Here is a 26,769-nt window from a genome sequence, read left to right as displayed (position 1 = left end):
AGCTAGGTTCTAGACTGAGCACTGCTCTAGACCTACCTAAAAAATAAAAGCACGATCTCGAAGGATCATATTTTCAAATAATTGTACCCCAGAGCAAAGCTCATGAAAATTTGTAAGATCACAAAATGTCCAGCACCCCACAAAGTAAAATATTCAATATGTGCTGTTCAATCAAAGTTTAATTGGCATTCAAAGAGATGGGAAGACATAACCAATAATGAGAATACTCAATCAAAATTAAGCAAGAACTTTTTCTTTATGTGGATTATATCTATTGATATTATCTGAATTAGAAATTAAAACAAGATTTTAAAAATTTTATTAATTCACTTAAAAATTATAATTATGTGTTAACATAAAGACCATTTTCATGAATATAACTTTTTTGAAGTGAAATAATATTTGATGAGAAGCTTGTGTTTTAGATTTTTTGAAATCTTTGAATGTCTGGCTTTAAAAAAGACAACTTGGTTTTCATGTGAGAAGTAGGAAACAGGGACATTTAAGACAGTTCTAACTATTCCACTTGTTCAAAAGTTAAGTAGAGATATATAAAAGACTCAAATTGAACTTGAAAATGAACTATATTGGAAATGAAAAGTACACTGGATGGCATGAATGACAGATTAGATATTGCAAAAGAAAAGATTACTCACACTTGAAGGCATAGCAATAGAAACTGTCCAAGATGAAACATAGAAAAACAAATTCCAAAACAGAACAACCTGAAACAACTTAATGTATAGATAACTGGATTCCTTAAAGGAGGGAATCAGAAGAACAAATAAAGAAAAAATGGGGAGAACTTTCTAAACTTGATAAAAATTAAAACACACAGATTGAGGAAACTCAATGAACTACAAGCAGATGAAACATGAAGGGAACATCAAAGCACATTATAATCAAATTGCTCAAAACTATTGATAAACAGAAAATCTTAAACTAGCAGTGGAGCCCTAACCAGTTTGGCTCAGTGGACTGAAAGATCCCAGGTTTGATTCCGGTCAAGGGCATATACCTTGGTTGTGGAAACGTCCCAGTAGGAGGTGTGCCGGAGGCAGCTGATCGATGTTTCTAACTCTCTATCCCTTTCCCTTCCTCTCTGCAAAAAATCAATAAAAATATATTTAAAAAAACAAACAAAAAACTAGCAGTGGAAAAAAACCGCATTTATAGAGGCACAAAGGTAAGGTTGAAATCAAGAGTTTTCACTGGAAACAATACCAGTGGAATTATAAAGGGACGTCTTAGAAAGGCTGATGGAAAAAAAAAATTTAGGATTTTGTACCCCGCAAAAATATCTTTTAAAATATAAAGGTAAGGTAAAGACATTTTCAGGCATATTTTCAAACATGGACTATAAGAAATGTTAAAGCACCTGCTGTACATACAAGGAAAATAATACTAGTTGGACATCTGAATCTAAACAAATTAAGAACAGCAGAAATGGAAATTGCTTGGTTAAGTTAAAAATTTTTTACTATTAAGATAACTTTAAATGATAATTTACTATTTAAACAACAAATATTAACATTGTATTTTACGGTTTATAAATGTAGAAGTAAAATACATGACAACTAAAGCATAACGGACAGGATGGTAGAACATGGTTCTGATACTGTATATGCAGTGGTATAATAACAAAGCTAGACGGTGATAAGTTCTGAAAAGATACCTTATTATCTGTTAATTCTCTTAATGCTTCAGTAATCCTAGAGAAGAGTTTTGAATACTTTTTCATCAAATACTGAAATGTCATTTAATTATGCAATTAAGAGTTTAACAGTTGAGGTAGTTTAACTGTCAAAATAGGGAATAAAAATTATTGTATCATTGTCTAGTAGATTTTAATATCACCTGGGACCCTGCAGAAGTACTTTTCCATAATTTTATTATGCTTAAGTTTCTCAATACAATAGGTATGTGTTAGCATTCACATGTGTGTGGGCTTTCAGAGGAAATCTGCACTTGAGTGACATCCTGGAATTGACTCTTAACAGTATATGCTGAGTGACTTGTTTTAGAAACAGGAATTTGAGTGGTTGAAGGAAAGAGTAGAATTTTTCTGGGGGAGTAATTTTAGTCAGACTAAAATTTTAACTTAACAGTTGTTAAATTTATTCAGACTGTCAGTTTGATAGAAGGAAAGAATTTAAGTTGGAATGTTCCAATTTAAGTTTTTTGTTTTATCTAAGATTGAAGTTGAGGTGCTGTGTAATTTAACTTGGATTAATTGCCATATTTATTAGAAAAATAGGTCTATATTAGTCATGATTTTAAAGAACTAATGCAGTGAAAAAATGACTTTTTTTCAAGCATTATATGATTTTTCATACAAAGGAACTGATTTTTCAAAAACTTCTATATTGACTTTAACCTTCTACCTATCCTTTTCCTGGATGTATTTGACCATCTGCATTAATATCTTCCCGAATTTTTCAGTATTCTTGATTGTTTCTGTGTGAGTTTTGATTTTTTCACTACGCACTTTTAAAATAGTAAAAAAAACTTATTTTTTAGGTGAAATTTACATGAAATATAATTAACCATATAAAAATATGCAGTTCAGTGAAATGCAGTGCATTTACAGTGTTGTACACCTACCACCTCTCTCTAATTTCAGCATGTTTTTCTCGCCCCAGAATACCCTATACCCATTAAGTAAACACTGCCCATTCTTTCCTTCCCCCATTCCTAGACAAATACTACTTTGCTTTCTCTCTGTATTTGCCTATTCTGGATATTTCATATAAAAGTTCATATAATATTGTAACTTTTGTGTTTGGCTTAGCATAGTGTTTGCAAGGTTCACTCATGTTGTAGCATGTATCAACTTTATTCCTTTACTAGAGGCCCGGTGCATGAAATTCATGCAATCGGGGCAGGGACGGGGTGGGGGGGCTGGTCCCTCAACCTGACCTGCGTCTTACTGCAGTCCAGGCCTAAGCTGGCAGTTGGACATCCTTAGCACTACAATGGCGGCAGGAGAGCCTCCCACCACCGCCGCTGTGCTCACCATCCATGAGCCTGGCTCAGGGCTTCTAGCTGAGTGGCACTTTCCCTGTGGGAGCGCACTGACCACCAGGGGGCAGCTCCTGCATTGAGCATCTGCCCCCTGGTGGTCAGTGTGCATCATAGTGACCCATCTTTCTGCTATCCGGTTGATTTGCATATTGGCCTTTTATTATATAGGAGAATATGTTTGAATAATAACCAATGTACATATATACCTCAATTTGTTTAATCATTGGTTTGTTGATGGACATTTGGGTTGTTTTCACTTTTTGGCTATTATTCATAATTCTATAAATATTCATGTACAGGTTTCTATAGGGACATATGCATTCTTTATTTAATGTATACCTAATTGTGGAATAGTTGGTTTATATGGTAATTCTGTGTTTAACATTTTGAGGAACTGCCAGACTGTTCTCCACAATGGCTGTACCATTCCACATTCCTACTGGCAATTTACATGAATTTGTATTTCTCCACATCCTCAACAACACTTATTTTCCATTTTTAAATATATTTTATATCTATCCTAGTATGAAGTGGTATCTAATTGTGGTTTTGATTTGCATTTCCTTAATGACCAGTGAAACTGAACATCTTTTTATGTGCTTAGTGGCCTTTGTATATAACTTTTTTTGGACAAACGTCTTTTCAAGTTCATTGCTCATTTTTAAATTGGGTTGCTTGTCTTTTTGTTATTAAATTGTTATAAGTATTCTTTATCTCATATGCTAAATTTTTATCAGGTATATAATTTGACAATAGTTTCTCCCATTTTGTAGGTTATCTTTTCATTTTCTTGATAATGTCCTTTGGGGCACAAAAAGTTTTCATTTTAATGAAGTCTAAGTTATCTATGATTTCTTTTGTTGCTTATTCTTTTGGAGTCAAATCTACAAATCCATTGCCAAATTTGAATTCATAAAGATGTATCCCCATGTTTTCTTCTGAAAGTAAGTTTTACCCCTTACGTTTAGGTTGTTGATCCATTTTGAGTTAATTTTTTGTTGAAGAGACTTTTCTTTTTCTATTGAAAGATTTTGGCACCCTTGTCAAAAATCAATTGTGCATCAATATTTGAGTTTATTTCTGGACATATAGTGGTACCCTTTGTACTATGGAGCTGGCTTCATGACTTCTATAAAATGTAGACAGTCAAAAAAATATCACAGCTTTTGTACTGGTTAGTTCTTTGTGTCATCAATCTAGATAACACATTATGAGAGACACTAATATAAAAATAATTTGACAGTGCTTAAAGAAATACTAACACATAGTATTTGTAGGTAAGGAGCTGTAATTTTTTTTCTTATGTCTACTTTGCCAGCAGAAATAGCAGGTTGAGCTATTGTTTTTCTTTAAAAAATTTACCTCCAGCCTGGCTGGTGTGGGTCAGTGGTTGAGTATTGACCCATGAACCAGGAGGTCATGGTTTGATTCCTGACCAGGGCTCATGCCCAGGTTTTGGATTAGATCCCAAGTAGGGGATGTGCAGGAGGCAGCCAATCAATGATTCTCATCATTGATGTTTCTATCTCTCTCTCTCCCTCTCCCTTCCTGTCTCTGAAATCAATAAAAACACATTTAAAAATTTTTTTACCTCCACCTTGCTGTACACCTGAAACTAATACAAAGTAAATTGAATGTAAACTGTAATTGAAAAATTAAATTAAAAGCACACACACACAGGTACAAAATTTACCTCCGCCAAAAAGGAGAAGCATTTTGGTTACTACTGATGTAAGAATGTGCAAACTTGTAGAGAATTTTTATAAAAATGTATTTGAGCCAGACTGATGACATATGCTGGTGAACAGGATTTCAAATGCTCCCAAGAATAGCAGGCTTGCAGCAGCTTTTATGCATTTGAAATTAGGAGGGGAGAAAGATTGGAGAAAGCAAGGTGGGGAATGGATTAAAGGATAGTTAAGATTGTATTCAGGGGGTATTATTTCTAAGTGTATTAACCTAGATGCACAAGAACAATGGACAGGGCTGGCTTAAAACCTTGCTAAAGACATTATAGGCCTGCTACATGACTACCCACCATGACCTGGGCACTTAGGAATTTATGATCATATTACCCTGTGATGTTATTTTCCATAGAACCTCTTTTTTGTCCACATTAGTGTTGAGTCTTCCTTCTGATTATCTTTATTTCTTCACTTTTCTTTCTTTTTGTAATAATGCTTTCTTAGTAAAAATGAGTTTGGAGACTTGAAAGTTTTATACTTTATAAGATAGGGAAATCTGAATATATTGGCTTTCCCAATTTATACTTCTTTTCTTTTCTTTTTTTAAAAATATATTTTATTGATTTTTTACAGAGAAGAAGGGAGAGGGATAGAGAGTTAGAAACATCAATGAGAGAGATCGATCAGCTGCCTCCTGCACGCCCCCCACTGGGGATGTGCCCGCAACCAGGGTACATGCCCTTGACCGGAATCGAACCTGGGACCCTTGAGTCCGCAAGCCGACGCTTTATCCACTGAGCCAAACCGGTTCGGTTATACTTATTTTCTGTTAGAAGAGTTTATAGGCTTGAATTTCTGAATGCACAGTTAATTTATTGTAACTTGAATTGGAAAAATAGAGTATTTAAAATTTACTGTTTAGTTTAAAATTGCATGGTGATAAATCTCAAAGAAAATGGCAGAATTTTTACATGTGAAGAAATATAGGTAATGAATATATGAAAAAGCATATAGCTTTGCTAAAACAAACAAAAGTAACTTTGAAAGTTATATTTTATACAAATTTGTTTATTTACTGAGGTGATGTTTTATACCTGCTATATTGATAAACAATATGGGAGGAAAGAGAGACCTACTGCCAGTCATGTTGGGATAGGCCATTCATAACACTGCTGTCTTTATAAATAATACAATCCTTCTGAAAGAAATGTAATTGTATATAAAGTTTCTTCTCAGGTAATTACTTAATGACCATAATGTTTTGATGAGTCTTTTTATTCTGGTTTACCAACTATATTAATACTCAGTTTTTTTAATTTTAGATATGAATATCGTGTAGAAATGGTTCATCAGTCCTGCAATGATCCTACGAAAAACATCATTCGAGAGTTTGCATCTGACTTTGAAGTTGGAGAATGCTGGGGTTATAATAGATTTTTCCGTTTGGACTTACTTGCAAATGAAGGATACTTGAATCGACAAAATGATACAGTAATTTTAAGGTAATAGGAAACATTTGATATTGTGGTTTTTATCATGAGGGAATAATGTCACCAGAACTTTATTTTAAAAGCCTATTTAACAAAGGTGAATATTGAAATTCATACCAACTATAATCTTACTATGTTCTTAACCATTTCTTTCAGGAGTCTTGTGTAGTCAGTGAATAATTTAAGTTAGAAATGTTGACATTTAGTTAGTAATTCCATAAAAATGAAACTACTACTTCTAATAAATATAGTAAGGTTCTATTTATCCATTGAACTTATTGCAACCTCACTATCTGCAAATCAAAAACACGGTCACTTGCTTTTTTTCTTCACTTGACATTAAGGTGACAGGTTTTATAAGCTGAATTTCACAAAAATATTTTCAGTTCCTTCTAGATAACAGCAAATGAAAAGTAAGGGAATAGAGATGAATCAAACTAAGTGATACTAGTTAGTGTGTTATTTGCAAGAAAGGACAGAACATAAACACTATCATACCACAACAGCCCCATTTAATGTTGGGGTAACCCTCACAAGTCAGAAATTTTGAGCATCATTACAAGATGTTTTAATTTGATGTTACAAATGGGGACTTGCATACTTAAAAAATAGACTCTGTACTGGTTGGAGCGTCTAACCCCTGGTGGTTAGTGCACATCATAGTGACTGGTCAAACGGTTGGAGGAACAATTAGCATATAGATATGTATTTACTTTTTATTTTAACGAAAGAAAAAAAGTGTAGCTCAGCCAGTGTGGCTCATGAATCAGGAGGTCACAGCTTGATTCCCAATCAGGGAATATGCCCAAGTTTTAGCTTGATCTCCAGTAGGGGGCATGCAAGAGGCAGCTGATCAATGATTCTCATCATTGATATTTCTATCTCCCTCTCCCTTCCTCTCTGAAATCAATAACAATTTATTTTATATAAAAAAAAGAAAGTTAAGGAATTTTATCTTCTGCTTGCTTTCGTTTTGTTGTTCTTGTTGTTAATCCTCACCTGAGGATATTTTTTCCATTGCTTTTTCAGAGAGAGTGGAAGGGGTGGGGGACAAAGAGAAAGAGGAAAATGTATGTGAGAGAGTTAAATTGACTAGTTGCCTCTCGCATATGCCTCGACTGGGAGTGAACCCACAACCTAGGTACGTGCCCTTGACCAGGAATTAAATCCTTGACCCTTGGGCATGCGGGCTGATGCTCCAACCATTGAGAGACACTGGTCAGGGTTGCTTGCTTTTGTTTTGGCACTAAAAATGTTGAGGGTTGACCATGCTTTTATTAGTCATTCAAAGATCTTATTCGTGTACTAGAGGCCAGGTGCACAAATTCATGCATGGGTGAGGTCCCTCGGGGTAGCCTGTGGGGATTGGGCTCTAGCTCACACTCCTAGCCTTGTAGCCTCACCTGGCACTCCACTGTGGCTTGGCTGCTCCACCATCCCGTTGGTGGGATGATCTATTGTGGCCGGGCTGCCCACCCAGTTCCCTCAGTGCCTGGGAGCCAGGTGGTGGCCCCACCTCCTGCCACCATCGCTGTCTTTTGGGTAATCGGGCCCCTGTTCACACCCACCTTGGCCTGGTACCACCCACTCACCTCCACTATCCCGCTGCAGTCCCATTCTTGTCGGGGCCCATCGGGGCCGGTAGCTACTCCAGTGCCCGCCTGCTGCCAGCACTTCATCGCCCACGCCCACCATGTTCTGCGCCGCCCCCTGGCGGTCAGTGCATGTCATAGCGAGTGGTCGAACTCCCGGTCAAACAATTTGCATACTAGGCTTTTATTATATAGGACACTGACTAAGCATTATCCACTCAGAATGGTGGTCCAGTAAACTTTTTCCACTCTCTGCTACATGAATATCCTTACGGAAAATAGACACCTGCTGCAGACAACTATTAGATGGTCAGTAGCTTCGTACACTAGCTGTAAAATTGTAGGAAAAGAATGGGATGGTAGTTAACATAAGATTGGCAAGACTAGAAAGAGGATTTGCAAGCTTCCAAATCAGCCTTGCTTCTTGTTACTCTTTAGAAACATCTTTATATGTTACTGTAATTTTTTTCCACTGTAATTGGAGTCATATTAGGCTATATAACAAAGGTGGAAGGCTTCTTTTGCTTTAATGTAGGGGTCCTTAAACTACGGCCCGCGGGCCACATGCAAATACAAATATTGTATTTGTTCCCATTTTGTTTTTTTACTTCAAAATAAGATATGTGCAGTGTGCATAGGAATTTGTTCATAGTTTTTTTTTTAAACTATAGTCCAGCCCTCCAACGGTCTGAGGGACAGTGAACTGGCCCCCTGTTTAAAAAGTTTGAGGACCCCTGCTTTAATGCATATTAGCTTTTTAAATACAGAGATAGCTCTGAATAGATTAAGACCCTGTCATTTATTCACCATAGGCATTAATACAGATATTTGTTTTTTTTCTTAACTCTAGCTAAAATATACTATATTGTGATATATGCAGAGTTTTGATTTTGTGTTGCTCTCTGGAGGGGTTGGGAATATAATTTAGAACATGAATATAGGTTATTTATAACATGAGACTGGGGAACTGTAAAGCAGTTCTGGGCAGTTGACCTTTTAAGTCATTTTTTACTGAGGAACAGGAAATAGGGAAATTGAGATGGAAGAAGGAAGGAAAAAGGGCAGTGCCTAAAAACTACCTATTTTGCTAGGGCCTGACCTAGTCAAGAAATGTTAGCTTCCTCCTTCCTGCATAGTATGGTCCTGTTCTTGAGTCATGATCAACCTTGTATTTTAGCTAGATTATTATAATAAACTAGGGGCCCGGTGCACGAAATTCGTGCACTGGGTGTGTGTGTGGGGGGGGTGTCCCTCAGCCCAGCCTGCCCCCTCTCACATACTGGGAGCCCTCAGGCGTTGACCCCCATCACCCTCCAATCGCAGGATCGGCCCCTTGCCCAGGCCTGATGCCTCTGGCCTAGGCGTTCGGCCCGGGCAGCGGGGACCCACAGCTGCAGCGGCCCCACGATCGTGGGCTTCGCTTTAGGCCCAGGCAAGGGACCCCTAGCTCCTGGGACTGCCAGCTTCGACCGTGCCCAGCTCCCATCGCTGGCTCCACCCCTACTTCCTGCTATCACTGGCCAGGGCGGCAAAGGCGCCTGATTCTCCGATCATGGCTGCGGGGCAGGGCCCCAGGGCCGCCTTTGCCCTGTCCCCCAGCTCTTAGCTCCCCCCTGGGTTTCCGATCACTGTCAGTGGCAGGGGGCTTCTTCCTGCTTTCCCTTTTGCCTCCCTGCATTGTGCCTACGTATGCAAATTAACCGCCATCTTGTTGGCAGTTAACTGCCAATCATAGTTGGCAGTTAATTTGCATATAGCCCTGATTAGCCAATGAAAAGGGTATCGTCGTACGCCAATTACCATTTTTCTTTTTTATTAGATAGGATAATGCTTTAGTAGGTTAACCATGATATGTAATGGTATTTCTTTAGAACTCTACAGTTTAAGTTTAGACAACTGATTTATAGATGACTTTACAGAACCTTATTTTACTAGAATTTGTAAAGTACATGTATAAATGGGAAATATGAGGCGCTCTGAGTACATTTTGAATTTTGGCCTCACATGATAATGAAACTTAAAATTTTAGAATTTATAGTTATAGATTCAAGGCTTGTTTGATGATATTTTATTATTTGGATTATTTTTCATGTGCAGCTATTTTTTTTTAAGGTTTCAGGTTCGTTCACCAACTTTCTTTCAAAAATGCCGGGACCAGCATTGGTATATTACTCAATTGGAGGCTGCACAGACTAGCTATATCCAACAAATAAATAACCTTAAAGAGGTAAGGACAAAAATACATATTTTGGGTTTAGTGTTTTATCTTATTGGCCTGTTAACATTTATAATTAGATTTGGGGTACTTCTTGCTGTTTGTAATTTTGTAGAAAAGTCCAATTATTTTGTTGTCCATTCTTTTTTTATATATATATATATATATATTTTATTGATTTTTTACAGAGAGGAAGGGAGAGAGATAGAGAGTTAGAAACATCGATGAGAGAGAAACATCGATCAGCTGCCTCCTGCACATCTCCTACTGGGGATGTGCCCGCAACCCAGGTACATGCCCTTGACCGGAATCGAACCTGGGACCTTTCAGTCCGCAGGCTGACACTCTATCCACTGAGCCAAACCGGTTTCGGCTGTTGTCCATTCTTACCACCTTTGAACCTCTAAGTCTTTACTGCTCAGTAGCCACTAGCAATATATAAATATGTAAACTTAAAAAAAAATGCAGTTCCTTAGTTGCACTGGCCACATTTTCTTTTTATTATTTTTTTAATTTTTAAAAAAATGTTTTTATTGGTTTCAGAGAGGAAGGGAGAGGGAGAGAGAGATAGAAACATCAATGATGAGAGAGGATCATTGATTGGCTGCCTCCTGCACGCCCCCTACTGAGGATCGAGCCTACAACCCAGGCATGTGCCCTTGACCGGAATCTAACCTGGGACCCTTCAGTCCTCAGGCTGACACTCTATCCACTGAGCCAAACCAGCTAGGGCATGGCCACATTTTAAATGCTTATATTGGGCATTGCATACAGAAACATTTGCATCATTGCATAAAATTGTATTACAGTGCTGCTCTAGTTTGAGGTTATCTCTCTGTGTTTTTATCAGTGACTTCTGTATTTCTCTTCCCCATGCTGTCTTGAATTTAGAGGATTGAAAGCTATAGAACAACTGAAAATGGCCCCATCTTGAATTCTCACTATTGTTGAATTGAGCACTGGGGACAATCAGTTAATTAATTGTTATTTTACCATGGTAAACTAAATATGTAAGGAATGTTTCTTTCTGCCAATTGAAAATGAGATGGGGTGGAATCTTTTGAAGTGCCAAAATTGGCTAATAGATCAGGGAGTAATATATGAATAAATACATACTTTCAGAGATTTTCATGTTCTATGTACTATTTAAAACTGCCTATATTTACTTTAGAGTTTGCTCACTGTACGTGTAGCTTGGGCTGCATAGGAGAAGGATGAGAATAAATTAGGCAATTTTTCTTTCTTTTTTCCAGAGAGAATGGAGGGAAGGGAAAGGAAGGAGAGAAGCGAGAGACTTTGATGTGACAGTTTAGAATATAGGTTATTTAGAACATGACACTCTTTGGGGAACTGTAAAGCAGTCCTAGGTAGTTGACCCAGACTTTGACGGGGGCTGGGGTCTAACCTGCAACACAGGTATGTGCCCTTGACCAGGAATTGAGCTCGAGATCCTTCAGTCCTCAGGCTGACGCTATAATCACTGAGCCACACTGGCCAGGGTGGGCTTTTTTTCTTTGTCACAGATTTTTCCATAAGCAAAAGGCAGCAGGTGGTGAGAGAGATGGTGCAAGAAATGGTTTTAAGAACATATTATATATTTTTAAAATATTTTTTGCTTTTCCATAGAAACACTGCTTATAACTTGTTTATTCGTGCTGTTTTTGTCTTAAAAGAGACTTACTATTGAGTTATCTCGAACTCAGAAATCAAGAGATTTGTCACCACCAGCTAATCATCTTAGCCCCCAAAATGATGACAGTCCTGAGACACGATCTAAGAAGTCTGGGCCCTGTGCTGACATGCTTCTCCAGGATGGTCCTATTTCAGCTTCTGTAAGAGAGGCCAAAGAAGATGAAGATGAGGAGAAGATTCAGAATGAGGATTATCATGTAATACACCAGTTTTTTAGACTTATTTTGTGTTTGATAAGAGAAATTAATAAGATCATAGTTTTTATCATGTGATGTAGAGGAGTCAGTGTACTAAAAATCTTATCTGTTAGTCAAGTCAGAAGTTGCTGAATCAAAGTGTTTAAAGTTTTAAAATTAATTTATTGTAGAAAACTACATTCTACACAACAAACTGATGTACATTCTAGAAACTATAGATTGTGAATTTTTAAAATGTGTTGTATTTTTATTCACTGAAACTAGTAAATGCCTTGTCATTGCATATGTAGATAGATTCATTTAGGACTTGGGAGATAGCCAGGTTTTGTCTCAGCTAAATAATGAACAGAATGAGAATTCAAGGAGTGGTTGTTTTTATTTGAGGTAAGATAGGGATACAGAGAAAAGCTTTTTGAGAGGATGTGGAGAAAAGGGAACCCTAGTACACTGCTGACGGGAATGCAGACTGGTGTAGCCATTATGGAAAAAAGTATGGCGTTTCCTCAAAAAATTAAATGTGGAACTGCCATTTGACCCAGTGATCCCACTTTTAGGAATATCTATATCCAAAGAAACCGAAAACACCAATCAGAAAGAATGTATGCACCCCTACAGAGCAGCACAATGTACGGTAGCTAAAGTCTGGAAACAGCCTAAGTGCCCATCAGTAGATGAGTAGATAAAAAAGCTGTGGTACATTTACACCATGGAATACTGTGCAGCAATAAAAAAAAAGTATCTCTTACCCCTTGAGACAGCATGGAGGGACCTGGCAAGTGTCATGCTAAGTGAAATAAGTGAATCAGAGAAAGACAAGTATCACATGATCTCACTCATATGTGGAATCTCCGTAACAAAGTAAACTGATGAACGGAGTAGATCCAGAGACATGGAAGCCTGGGAACAGAGGGCAGAATCTTGGAGGGAAGGTCGGGGAGGGTAGGTAGGTGGGAAGTAATCAACCAAGAACCTTGTATACATATATGCATAACCCATGGCCACTGACAATGGGGAGGTGAGGGTGGGCTCAAGGGGGTCAATGAGGGAAAAAGGGGGGCCTATGTAATACATGCAACAATAAGGAATTATTTTTTTTTTTAAAAAGAAAGAATCGTTGCCCTAAGGCAAGCATGTCAAACTCACGGGGAATATTTTTTGTGGCCCAGGCAATATAACGGTATGTAAGAAACATTTTAACAAAAATTTCGTAACTTAATTTTTACAGCATTCTGTTATACATAATTATTAATGATGAACTACAACGTTCGCTAATGACTGATTACTATAATCGTGTTGCATTCATTTCCCTTACATGCCTTACACACAGGCGCGCCATTTCTCTCCACTAATGCTAGCAGCGAATATTTTAGCAGTCGATTGCCCCATCATTAGTCTTGTACTGACTTGTTTGGTGTGTGCAATGGGAAATATTTTGCTTTCTGAGAACAAGAAAAATAGGTTTATTTTGCGTTAGGCTTATTAATTTGTGCAGTTATTCAGTGTCTGGTAAGTTAATGTTCAAGAAAAAATATTTTTATTTAAATGTTTTATTATTTTATGTTAATGATTACTCATTTATTTCAGCCCTTTGTATTCAGCATGGCTCTATCGAAATAAACCTCCATTTCTATGAAAATTGAAGCTTTTGTTTTTTTGTGGCCCACATAAACTTAAACCTTGTTTATTTGGCCCTTGTTAGCCATTGAATTTGACATGCTTTCTCTAAGGTAATGGAGACATGGTTTCTGAAGGAATAATAAAGACTGATGCCAGAATTTTAAAAAAAAAAAATGAAGGAGCCATTAGGGAGACTAAAGATAAGTTTAAGGTATTGACAAATCCCAAGTATTTAAGGAAACTAATAGGGTCTGGAACTGAGCACTTGCGTTAATCTTTTGATGGGGTGAGGTAAAGATGGAGTTTACATGTAGGGCAGCTGAAAGTTGGAGTAATTTGTGTTTAATAGCCAGTGTGCTTTTCTATGCAGGTAGGTGCAGGTTTTACAATGACCTTGTGTATCATAGAGGTTAGGTAGGACTTGTGGAATGATAATTTGAAATGTTACTCTGTATGGAGCCTTACTGGAAGCTAACATGGAATACCGGAAGCATTTCCAATTACATTAAGGGCCCCGCTGAAATTGGCAGCAATAAATCAGTAGTACCAGGTAATGTGGTTGTGTGATTTTTTTTTTTTCTACGGGGCTTAGGTGATTGGGCACACGAGCAGAGAATTCTGATGATTGCATTGTTATTTGGTGCTTGCTCCATACTCAATTGTTCTTTGAGATAAAAGTCTTTATTTCTTTCCTTGTTCTAGCATGAGCTTTCAGATGGGGATCTGGATCTGGATCTTGTTGGTGAAGATGAAGTAAACCACCTCGATGGTAGCAGTTCCTCTGCCAGTTCCACAGCAACAAGTAACACGGAGGAAAATGACATTGATGAAGAAACTATGTGAGTGTTGAGCATTAACTACCATATAAAACACCTACATGATAATTGGATATTAACTAGATCTAAAAGTGGGGATATTTAGCATTTTTTCTTGATAATCTTTATAAATAAAGGATTTTAAAGGAGATAACTTGAATTAGTTTCCACTCTCTCATCTCTGGGTTCCAAACTGAGTTTTAATTTTTCTTTCTTTTTTTTTTTTTTTTTATTGCTTAAAGTAATACAAAGGGTATTACATATGTGTCCATTTCCCACCCCCCCCCCCCCGCCCTAGACAGTCCCCTAGCCTCCCCTATCCCCCAGTGTCTTATGTCCATTGGTTATGCTTATATGCATGCATACAAGTCCTTTGGTTGATCTCTTACCCCCCTACCTCCTGTCCCGCAACCCTCCCCGGCCTTCCCGCTGCAGTTTGACAATCTGTTTGAGGAATTTTTTTTATCTCACCCAAGGATATATATTTTATTGATTTGTGCGTGCATGCCAGAGAGAGAGAGAGAGAGAGAGAGAGAGAGAGAGAGAGAGAGAGAGAGAGAGAGAGAAAGAAACATCTCTCGGTTGCCTCCTGTCCCAGGGATGAAACCTGCAACCTAGGTATGTGCCTTGACCGTAAATTGAACCTGCCACCTTTTGGTGTGAGACATACTCCAGCCAACTGAGCCACCTGGCCAGAGCCTGAGTTTTAATTTTTGTTTTAACTTTTAATTTTGCCGTTATTTCATATTTAAGAAAAGTCGCAAAAAATACTGAGAATTCCCCTATTTAAAAAAACTGCCTGTATTCTTTCCTCACATGTTAATATTTTGCTTTATATTTCTCTGTCACCATATAATTTTTTGTGAGACATTTGAGATTAGGTGGGTATACTTCCCATTATGTACTTCCGGAAAACAAGTATATTTCTTATGTAACTACAGTGCAGTTATCAAAATCAAGAGACTAACATTGCTGTAATATTATAATCTGACCTTTTAAAATTTTTGCATTCAGTGATGTCCTTTGGTTTAGGATCCAGTGCAGGATCAAATGTTGCTGTGAGTTAAGTCTCTTTAGTTTGCCCCAATTTGGGTCACTTAGTCTTTTATTTCATTTTTTTTTTTTACTTTGTTTTATATGCCTTTGACACTTTTAAGAAATACATAGCAGTTATTTTGTAGAAAATCTTCAGTTTGCAATTGTCTGATGTTTCCTCACCATTAGACTGAGGTTATGCACCTGTGGGAAGAACACTACAGAGTGGTGAGGTAATGTTTTCAGTATATTGTATGAGGGGGAAGTGGAGGCGTGTCTTTAATCTGTCCCATTAGGGTTGATTAATTTAGATACTTGGTTAAGAGGGTGTCTTCCTGATTTCCCTTCTCTACAATTATGACTTTTTCTTTTTGTGAATAATAAATATCTCATGGGAACATAATTTGAGACTGTAAATAACTTTTTCTCATTGTACTTTTGTCCATTAATTTTATCTTTTTTTATTATTTTTTTTAATTAAATCTTTATTGTTCAGATTATTACATTTGTTCCTTTTTCCCCCATAACTCCCCTCCTCCCAGTTCCCGCCCCATCCTCCGCCCTCACTCCCCACCCACTGTCCTCATCCATTGGTGCACGATTTTTGTCCAGTCTCTTCCCACATCTCCCACACCCCTTTCCCCCCCAAGAATAGTCAGTCCATTCCCTTTCTATGTCCCTGATTCTATTATAATCACCAGTTCATTCTGTTCATCAGATTATTTATTCACTTGATTTTAGATTCACTTGTTGATAGATGCATATTTGTTGTTCATAATTTGTATCTTTACCTTTTTCTTCCTCTTCCTCTTCTTAAAGGATACCTTTCAGCATTTCATATAATCCTGGTTTGGTGGTGATGAACTCCTTTAGCTTTTCCTTATCTGTGAAGCTCTTTATCTGACCTTCAATTCTGAATGATAGCTTTGCTGGATAAAGTAATCTTGGTTGTAGGTTCTTGGTATTCATCAGTTTGAATATGTCTTGCCACTCCCTTCTGGCCTGCAAAGTTTCTGTTGAGAAATCAGCTGACAGTCGTATGGGTATTCCCTTGTAGGTAACTGAGTTTCTTTCTCTTGCTGTTTTTAAGATTCTCTCTTTATATTTTGCTCTTGGCATTTTAATTATGATGTGTCTTGGTGTGGTCCTCTTTGGATTCCTTTTGTTTGGGGTTCTCCGCGCTTCTTGGACCTGTAAGTCCATTTCTTTCACCAGGTGGGGGAAGTTTTCTGTCATTATTTCTTCAAATAGGTTTTCAATATCTTGCTCTCTCTCATCTTCTGGCACCCCTATAATTCTGATGTTGGTACGCTTGAAACTGTCCCAGAGGCTCCTTACACTATCCTCGCATTTTTGGATTCTTTTTTCATTTTGCTTTTCCGGTTGGATGTTTTTTGCTTCCTCGCATTTCAAATCATTGACTTGATTCTTGCGCTCCTCTGGTCTGCTGTCGGGCGTCTGTATAATATTCGTTATTTCAGTCCGTGTGTGCTTAATTTCTAGTTGGTTCCCCAATATAAGATCGAGGGTCTTATTAGTTTTCATGTAGATCTCATTAAGTTTATCGGCAGCTTCTAAACAGTTCTTGAGAGACCTTAAAAGTGTGGTTCTGAACTCTATTTCTTCCATTGACAATTTTGTCCTGTTTCTTTGTCTCCGCATTTTGTTATGCTTCCTTGGTGTCTTGTCCATTAATTTTAGCATCCATTGATGATACTAGCTTGGAAAAGATTACTGTGTTGATTGCCAGATGATGGTACCATTATTCATTCTGCACTTAGTTGGAATTTTACTTTAAGGAGGAACTTTCCCTATTAATTAATTGATTAATTTCATTAGTATGGACTCACAGATTCTTATATTAAATAATTTAACCCATTTATTATAATTTATTCCTCAGATCATCTAAGATTTAGCCAATGGGAGCCTGTTAAAGAGATAACTCCTGTGTCCTTTGAGATGTCCTCATAATTTTTAAAGCACTTTCTTATTTTCTGGCACTAAAAGACATTCCAGGTTCACCTTGTACTTTCTCTGTTCCAGCCCTGGCATCAGCCCATTTTTCAAAGGAAATACCAACAAAATAGCAAAAAGATTTGAAAAGCCCTAGCTGGTTTCGCTCAGTGGATAGAGTGTCAGCCTGCGGACTAAAGAGTCCTGGCTTATGCCTGGATTGCAGGCTCGATTTGTAGTGGGGTGCGTCCAGGAGGCAGCCGGCCAATGATTTTCTCTCATCATTGATGTTTCTATCCCTTACTCCCTCTTTCTCTCTGAAATCAATAAAAATTTATATATAAAAAAATAAAATAAGGTAATAGTGTTTTTTGGTATGATATACTTTGAGGACTTTGATAAGAGGATATTACCAGTTATTCTGAAATAATACTTTAGGAAAATATTTAATATATGCAGTAATTTGAGCATCTTTCTTTTTTAACCTTAAAATGTAGTGGTGCTTTGTTTGTTTTGTTATTCCTCACCTAAAGATATTTTTCCATTGATTTTTAGAGAGAGTGGGGGCGGGGGGGAGACAGAAAAAGAGAAACATCCATGTGAGACAGACACATGGATTAGTTGCCTCCTACACGTGGCCCTGGACCGGGATCGAGCCTGCAGCCGAGGTACATGTCCTTGACCATAGTTGAACTTGAAACCCTCAAGTCTGCAGGCCAACGCTCTATCCACTGAGCCAGACAAGCTAAGGCTAAAACGTAGTATTTTAAGCCTAAGTTACTATCATTAAGGTACATATTATTTAAAGCTATAATCTTTTGCTCTACAATGGTTCTCAGATTTTCTCTTTTAAAAATTAAATGTTTCCAAGCTATTTTGGTATTTTTTAAAGGTAGTTTGACTATTACAACTAACTATACATGCGATAATGACCAAAGTCTTTTTCTTCATTTTTGTATTTAGTAATATCTGTCTTCACAAGAGAAAGCTGTGCATTATTGTTATAAAATTCATTGAGGTGTGATAAATAATGTTAATTTTACTTAACTTTGTGGGAATAATGAATTTTGTGTATTCTTAGGTCTGGAGAAAATGATGTGGAATACAACAACATGGAATTGGAAGAGGGAGAGCTGATGGAAGATTCAGCTGCTGCAGGACCTCCAGGTACAAGGGTCAAGCCCATAAGCCATTCTGTCTTCCCTTTGTTCTTTTTTGACCATATCATATTTTAATATGTGGCAGCCCTCTAGCTCTTAAAATAATAATAATGATAACTATTTGATATGTACTCATGTACCAGGCAAATGCACTTTGTGTACCTTATCTCAGCTATATAATAAAGCCTAAGTGACCTTTACAGTGGAATGACCAGAACGGCTGGTCGCTGTGTTGCACACTGACCACCAAGGTGGCAGACACTCGGCGCAGGAGCTGACTCGTGGTAGTCAGTGTGCTCCCACGGGGTGAGTGCCGCTCAGCCAGAAGCCAGGCTCACGGCTGGCAAGTGCAGCAGCGGTGGCGGGAGCCTCTCCTGCCTCCGTGGCAGCGCTAAGGAGCAGTGAGCCAAGCAGTAAGGAGCAGTGAGCAGGCAGGTGGTAAGGACCGAGGGATCCCGGACTGTGAGAAGGATGTCCACCTGTTGGCTTAGGCCTGGTCCCCAGGGGGTGATTGGGCCTAAGCCAGCAGGCGGACATCATCCGAGGGGTCCTGGACTGTGAGAGGGCGCAGGCCGGGCTGAGGGGGACACTCCCCCAACCCCCTCCAGTGTATTAATTTCGTGCACCCGGCCCCTAGTTTACTTTAAAAAGTTTGTGAGATTGTAGGCTACTGTCTTTCAAAATAGCCTCTCATCTGGGGTCCTTGTATCAATTATTGCTTCCCTTCATTCTGTTTCCCACAGCATGAGTTCAGAATGGGTGTGATTTTTCCTTCAAATTGATATTTGATCATGTAACTTCTCTACTTAAAACCCTTTATTGGATTCCAGTTACATATGGATAAAATCCAAACTCATTAATATGGTGTAGAAGGTCCATTATGTGCTGGCTTCTGCTCATTTCTTTAGCCTGCTTACACTCCTCTGCATCATTTTTTCAGCCCATTAAATGTGCCATGGTATTTCTCACATCTTTGCTTCCAAACATGTTGTTCCTTCTACCTTCTCCTTATTTTTGCTTTTATTTCATTTCTTACTGGAAGCCCTCCTAGACTGCTTGCCCTGGGTGTCTTTTCTGCTTTCTCAAATTAACCAATTAGAATCTGTAGAACCTATTTAACCTATGTTAAACATTATTCTTATTGCTTATATAGCTATTTTGCTTTTCACCTCTGAACTCCATGAAGCAATATAATGTGTGTCAGAATTTTGTATTCCTAGCACTTTAAACAGTATAACAGGGATCATTTAATATTTTTCACATAAATATTGAGTAAATACACTTTATTACTAAGTTTTCAATGTAATTTTTAAGGTTCTAAATAGTGCATAAAAATTCAGAGGCCATCTTGGTATAAAATGGAAGATGAGTGTACTACATCAAGGTTACTGAATATTTTCAGCCTTTTCTTTTTTTAATATATTTCTTTATTGATTTTGGAGAGGAAGGAAGAGGTAGAGAAAGATAGAAACATCAATGATGAGAGAGGATCATTGATTGGCTGCCTCCTGCACACCCTAATGGGGATCGAGCCTGCAACCCAGCATGTGCCCTTGGCCAGAATCGAACCTGGACCCTTCAGTCTGCAGGCCAATGCTCTATCCACTGAACCAAAGTGGCTAGGGCTTTCAGCCTTTTTAAAATTTTTTTATTTATTTCAGAGAGGAAGGGAGAGGGATAGATAGAAACATCAATGATGAGAGAGAATCATTGATTGGCTGCTTCCTGCAAACCCCACACTGGGGATTGAGCCCACAACCCAGGCATGTGCCCTTGGCCGGAATTGAACCTGTCGGAACCCTTCATTCCACAGGCCGATGCTCTATCCACTGAGCCAAACTGGCTAGGGCAGACTTTTCTTTTTTTTTTTTAGATTAAATCTGATTTCCTTTCTTAAACTGTATTGTAGGGAAGTTCTTCTATATAACATTTTTAGACACTGAGTAAGCAGAGGTTATATTTTTTCAATTATTCATTCACCAAATATTTACTGAGCACTTAACTGAAACTGAATACTGTTTTACTTTCAGGAACTACAGTATTGAAAAAAAGATGTCCCTGTTCTCATGGACCTCATGTTCTATAATTCTGAAATTATAATTTATTAGTTCAATATATATATATTATTGAGCACCTATTATAGTTCAGACATTGAATTCTAGATGCTGAGGTTACAATAGTAAATCAAACAGCTAATTTGTATTTTGTGCTTTGGGGAATTTTATATATTTGGTAGGCATTTATTGAAATTCTTTCCTATTTCCAGATTTCTGGAAAATACAATGAAAAAGAGTTACTCTTAAGTAATTTATAATCTGAAGGTGAATAGGTATATAACTAATATATATAAGACCATGCACATACAAAAGAATTCCAAGTAATTTTTTTACATATTGCCTCTGCAAGGAGGTGAAGTGTAACTCTCCACCCTTAAATGTAAGCTATGCTTAGTGACTTGCTTCCAGGTATTACAGTGTAAAATATATTTAAATAGCTTTATTAACGGTTGATTTTTAACCAATATTTTCATAATCCAATATTGCTAGGCATTGTACTAGGCACTAGAGAAAAGTCAGGTGGTTTTCTTGGCTTAAAGCTTAGTTCAACATAGGTGATACAAATAGGACATTTGCTGGAACTCCCATTTGACCCTGTGATCCCACTTCTAGGAATATATCCCAAGAAACCAGAAACACCAATCAGAAAGGATATATGCACCCCTATGTTCATAGCAGCACAATTCACCATAGCTAAGATCTGGAAACAGCCTAAGTGCCCATCAGTAGATGAATGGATTAGAAAACTGTGGTACATCTACACGATGGAATACTATGCTGCTATAAAAAGGAAGGAACTCTTACCATTTGCAACGTCATGGATGGAACTGGAGAGCATTATGCTAAGTGAAATAAGCCAGTCAATAAAGGAAAAATACCACATGATCTCACTCATTCATGGACAATAGAGACCATTATAAACTTTTGAACAATAATAGATACAGAGGCAGAGCTGCCTCAAACAGATTGTCAAACTGCAGCGGGAAGGCCGGGGAGGGTTGGGGGGCAGGAGGTAGTGGGGTAAGAGATCAACTAAAGGACTTGTATGCATGCATATAAGCATAACCAATGGACATAAGACACTGGGTGATAGGGGAGGCTAGGGGACTGTCTAGGGCGGGGGGATAAAATGGATACATATGTAATACCCTTTGTAATACTTTAAGCAATAAAAAAAAAAAAAAAAAAAAAAAAAAAAAAAAAACAAATAGGACATTTGCTCACAGTCTGTACTATGCCATCAGTCAGTAACAAGTTCGGTCTAAAAACTTCAACTTGTGTTCCAGTACTTAAGCTAGAAAAAAAGTCTACCAAACATGTCATAGATCTGTACAGTTTGCTATCCAGAGACCTGGAGAAGATTCCTATTTTGGTGTCTAGTTCTTGGAATCTGTTATACTATGGAGATTTGTCTTTCATCCAAGACCACTGGGTTATGAGATATGTTAGCTTTTCCTAATTCTCATTCCATTAATTGTATATACTGTATACATTGTCACTTTTTTATTTCTAGGGCTCAGGATGAGTTTGAGGGTTGCTCCCGAATTCTGGATAGTAATGAGGCCAGTGCTCAGCCACTGTGCTTGTGTACACCTCTACGGCAATCTGGTTTCTTCATTGTGCTTCTTCTTATGAAAATAAAATCCTAAGAGACAAGTATCCAAACATCAAGCAGTTTACTTTTTTCTTTTACGTATACTTAAATTTGTACACATATATAGCATGCACTTTCTGTATTTTTTTTTCTTTTGCAGGTGGTAACCATGGCTATGTTGGTGCCAGTAGTAGAATGTCAAGAAGAACACACTTATGTTCTGCTACTACAAGTAATTTATTAGACATTGATCCTTTCATTTTAATGCATTTGTTGGACCTTAAGGGCCGGAACAGTATGGAAAATTTGTGGGGCTTACAACCTCGCCCACCTGCGTCACTGTTGCAGCCCACAGGTACAATATTAACAGTGATTTTCCTTTTTCGTGGTTCCCCAAAAGAACTGTTATTCCAAATACAGTATATTTCTGTAGCAAATTGATTTTTTCATGGTAAATCATAAAATGACATTTATATTAATCAAATTAATATTTTGTTACTGTTCAAAGGTATTTTGTGTGAAAATAATGTCAAAATGCCTGTAAGGAGGATTGGTTTTTTAATGGTTTGCCCTTTAAATTGTATGTAATTGACAGTTTGATCCATATGAAATACAGTTTTCCTCTTTGTGAGTGGACTTAGAGTTTTGCACAACTCACGAATACCATAACTTCCAAGTGGAACTCTGTCTAAGTTGAATATAGAAAAAGATGGTTTATCCACACTTTGATGTTCGGTAGCCTAAAAACCTAAACCAGCTAGCAGCAGTGTTTAGGTACAAAGGTTATTTGTTGAAGAGAAATTACATTTGTGTTACTGTAATACAGTGTATACACATACATATTAAAGTTTGACTTTTCCAAATGCTATGGCATGGTCATTTTGAATAGCTAAGGATTTACCTTTAAATGACACATTTTAAAAACTATTTTTGTTGGAAAGCTTTTAAAAAATATACCAAACATTTTCCCACCTTCTTAAACAACAGCACTATACAAATTAAATCCGTGGCTTAAAACAATGATTTTGATTCTTTAAAGCAGTGGAACTCATTTTTAAACAAAGTCTAAGGTAGAGCCTCCATGTAGAAATCAGAGAATTAGAGCTGTTCTACCTAGAGGGGAATGGACTCTCAGAGGTTGGATTAAGTTAGGCCCTTTCCTTTCTAAGGTATACTTCTGTAGGCTTACAACCAAGTTATAAAACAATTGTTTTTATCTATGATCCCCAAGTACATTTTGTATTATATTTGTACTTTTGTAGCACTTACCACATTGTATATGATTTTATATATTTTTCTGAGGCGTTTTTATTGTAGAAAACTGTGGGCAATATTTGCAAAGACGTAGTGAAACAGACAAGTTCTGGTTCTGGAAGTAGGAGTGTATATTGGTTTAACCTTTTTGAAGGAAAATTTCATAGTAGGTTCAGAATATTTCTTTTTTTAATATATTTTTATTGATTTCAGAAAGAGAGGGAGAGAGAGATAAATCATCAATGAGAGAGAATCATTGGTTGCCTCCTGCAAGTCTCACACTGGGGATTGAGCCTACAACCTAGGCATGTGCCCTGACCGGGAATCAAACCTGTGACCTTCTGGTTCATAGGTTGACACTCAACCATTGAACCACTGCGGCTGGGCTCAAAAATATTTCTATCTTTGAATCATGTAACTTTACTTTTAGGAGTATATTCCAAAGAAAAATCAGAGTTTGAAACTATCCAACAAATACAGGATGGGGCAGAACTAGGTTTACAGTTGTTTGTATGGAAAATAATACAATAATTCTTTTACTTATTAGCTGTGTTACCTTGAGTATTATGTTGAGTAACCTTTATGTGTCTTTCCTCATTTATAAAATGGAGGTAATAGTACTTCCCTCAGAGGATTGATATGAGAGGATTAAATGACTTAATGTTTAAAAAATATTTGATACTCACTTTATAGATGTTTGTTAAATAAATACAACAAATCATGATAGAAAATCTTCCCAGAAGTTACTTCTCTTCCCCTTCCCCCCAGTCTTTTGGTTGAGACTGAATCTTATGTCCACTATCAAAGAGGAATGAGCTTAGACCAGTCCTGGACCCATATCTACTGGAGCCAAAGCTACCTACCTTTTACTGTATGTCCTCATTTATGGCAGAAGGCTGTTGTAGCCATTTCTGCTAATAAAGGATTGTTCTTTGTCTGGTTTGAGTGCCTGTTGGCCCCATTTGGGAATGTGTTATGTGTGTGCAGGTATTGTGTTTTGTGTGTGTTTTTTTGGTTTAGTTTCATTTTGCTTTAAGTCAGCCATAATGTTCTTTGATTTCCAAAATATTTAGCTCTTTTCCTTCCTGAGAGGAAAGTATATTTTCCTTGCTCATACGTTTCATTTTAATATTTGGGTAGGGGGAAAAGTTAAAAACAGCTTCAACTACTTTCTCTGGGAAGAAAGAAAACATTGTTACTTTAGTGGCTGTAGACTCAGTGGCAGGGAACTATTCTTTTGTGATGTTCTATGGCACTTAATAACTACATATGCTTGGCTAGTACTTCGGTAAATCAACATTTTGAATTTAGTTAGAATATATATATATTTTTATATCAGATTTGGCTAAGTAGTTGGCTATGTTTTAAAATTATCCTATATAATAAAAGTCTAATATACTAAGTGTCTGGTCATTCGGTCAACCAATCAAAGGGTAATATGCTAATGATATGCTAAGGCTGCTCAACCGCTTACTATGACATGCACTAACCACTAGGGGGCATAGAGTCAACCGGTCAACCAGTCACTATGACGTGCACTGACTGCCAGGGGGCAGACGCTCTGACTGGTAGGTTAGCTTGCTGCAGGGGTCTGGTCTATCGGGACTGAGCGAGACGGGCCAGACACGCCCTGGAACCCTCCTGCGGTCCCTCCCTGGCTGGCCAACCTCCTGCATCCCTCCCCAGCCATGATTGTGCACCAGTGGGGTCCCTCGGCCTGGCCTGCGCTCTCTCGCAATCCAGGACCCTTCAGGGGATGTCGGAGAGCTGGTTTCGGCCCGATGGCAGAATGACCAGTCACTATGACCCACAGTGACCACCAGGGGGCAGAAACTCAATGCAGGAGCTGCCCCCTGGTGGTCAAGGCACTCCCACAGGGGGAGTGCTGCTCAGCCAGAAGCCAGGCCTATGGCTGGTGAGCGCAGCAGCGGTGGCAGGAGCCTCTCCCGCCTCCGTGGCAGCGCTAAGGATGTCCGACTGCCGGCTTAGGCCCGCTGTGGGAACGATCCTAAGAAGTCAGTCGGACATCACCTGAGGACTCCCGGACTGCGAGAGGGTACAGACCAGGCTCGGGGACACCCCCGCCCCCCGAGCTCACAAATTTGGTGTACCAGCCCTCTAGTGAATATAATAAAACTTCAGTGTAGAAAATTTGAGAAAAGAGAAATGTAAAGAAGAAAGGACAGGAAGTAGTGCAGCTTTTTAAACTTTAGAGTTCAATATTAGTACAGATTTGGGTGATTATAATGTGACCCAGATTCTAACTTTGAAGGTATGAATAATACTAAGATGTTTGTGACTATATTTATTTTAATTAATGGCATGTAATACATACATTTATTGTTGACACCACCTAAAGTAGCTTATTTACACATCAAATTTGCATATTTCACAATGCAAAATGATTTTTTATATATATTTTTACTAAGGGCCCAGTGCACGAAATTCGTGCACTGGGTGTGTGTGTGTGGGGGGGGTGTCCCTCAGCCCAGCCTGCCCCCTCTCACATACTGGGAGCCCTCAGGCGTTGACCCCCATCACCCTCCAGTCGCAGGATCGGCCCCTTGCCCAGCCTGATGCCTGGGCCAGAGGCGTCAGGCCTGGGCAGGGGACCCTCATTTCCCCCCATCACTGGTTCTGCCCCCAGCCCAGGCCTGATGCCTCTGGCCCAGGCGTCAGGCCTGGGCAGGGGACCCCCAGACCCCTCCGATTGCTGGCTCTGCCCCTTGCCCAGGCCTGACGCCTCCGCCAGAGGTGTCAGGCTTGGACAGGGGACCCCCATCTCCCCCCGATCACTGGCTCTGGCCCCCGCCCAGGCCTGATGCCTCGGCCAGAGGAGTTGACCCTCATCACCCTCCGATCACCAATCACCGGATCGGCCCCTTGACCAGGCCTGAGGCCTCCGGCAGAGGTGTCAGGCCTGGGCAGGGGACCCCCAGCTCCCCGCGGTTGCAGGCTCCACCCCTGCCCAGGCCTAACGCCTCTGGCCTAGGCGTCCGGCCCGGGCAGCGGGGACCCGCAGCTGCAGCGGCCCCGCGATCGTGGGCTTCGCTTTAGGTCCAGGCAAGGGACCCCTAGCTCCTGGGACTGCCAGCTTCGACCGTGCCCAGCTCCCATCGCTGGCTCCACCCCTACTTACTGCTATCACTGGCCAGGGCGGAAAAGGCACCTGATTCTCTGATCATGGCTGCGGGGCAGGGCCCCAGGGCCGCCTTTGCCCTGCCCCCCAGCTCTTAGCTCCCCCCTGGGTTTCCGATCACTGTCAGTGGCAGGGGGCTTCTTCCTGCTTTCCCTTTCGCCTCCCTGCATTGTGCCTACATATGCAAATTAACCTCCATCTTGTTGGCAGTTAACTGACAATCTTAGTTGGCAGTTAATTTGCATATAGC

General features: G+C 38.9%; 1 protein-coding gene across 6 annotated transcripts in view; it reads left to right on the top strand.

Annotated features, from left to right (window-relative positions):
* TRIM37 (tripartite motif containing 37) overlaps positions 1-26,769 on the top strand; it is a 162,652-nt gene that overhangs the window by 29,087 nt on the left and 106,796 nt on the right. For all 6 annotated transcript variants that reach the window (XR_009449184.1, XM_059669638.1, XM_059669642.1 and 3 more), the window contains exons 13-18: positions 6,032-6,211; positions 9,904-10,018; positions 11,680-11,895; positions 14,215-14,351; positions 18,397-18,482; positions 22,287-22,481. Coding sequence is in view for 5 of the 6 variants with exons in the window: in XM_059669638.1 (XP_059525621.1) it covers positions 6,032-6,211; positions 9,904-10,018; positions 11,680-11,895; positions 14,215-14,351; positions 18,397-18,482; positions 22,287-22,481 (929 nt within the window). In the remaining variant the exon portion in view is untranslated. The remainder of the gene's footprint in view (positions 1-6,031; positions 6,212-9,903; positions 10,019-11,679; positions 11,896-14,214; positions 14,352-18,396; positions 18,483-22,286; positions 22,482-26,769) is intronic.

The sequence above is a fragment of the Myotis daubentonii genome, chromosome 16, assembly GCF_963259705.1.
Source record: "Myotis daubentonii chromosome 16, mMyoDau2.1, whole genome shotgun sequence".
NCBI lineage: Eukaryota > Metazoa > Chordata > Mammalia > Chiroptera > Vespertilionidae > Myotis > Myotis daubentonii.
Note: the sequence above shows the minus strand (reverse complement) of the source record. Positions and strands in the feature narration are given on the sequence as shown.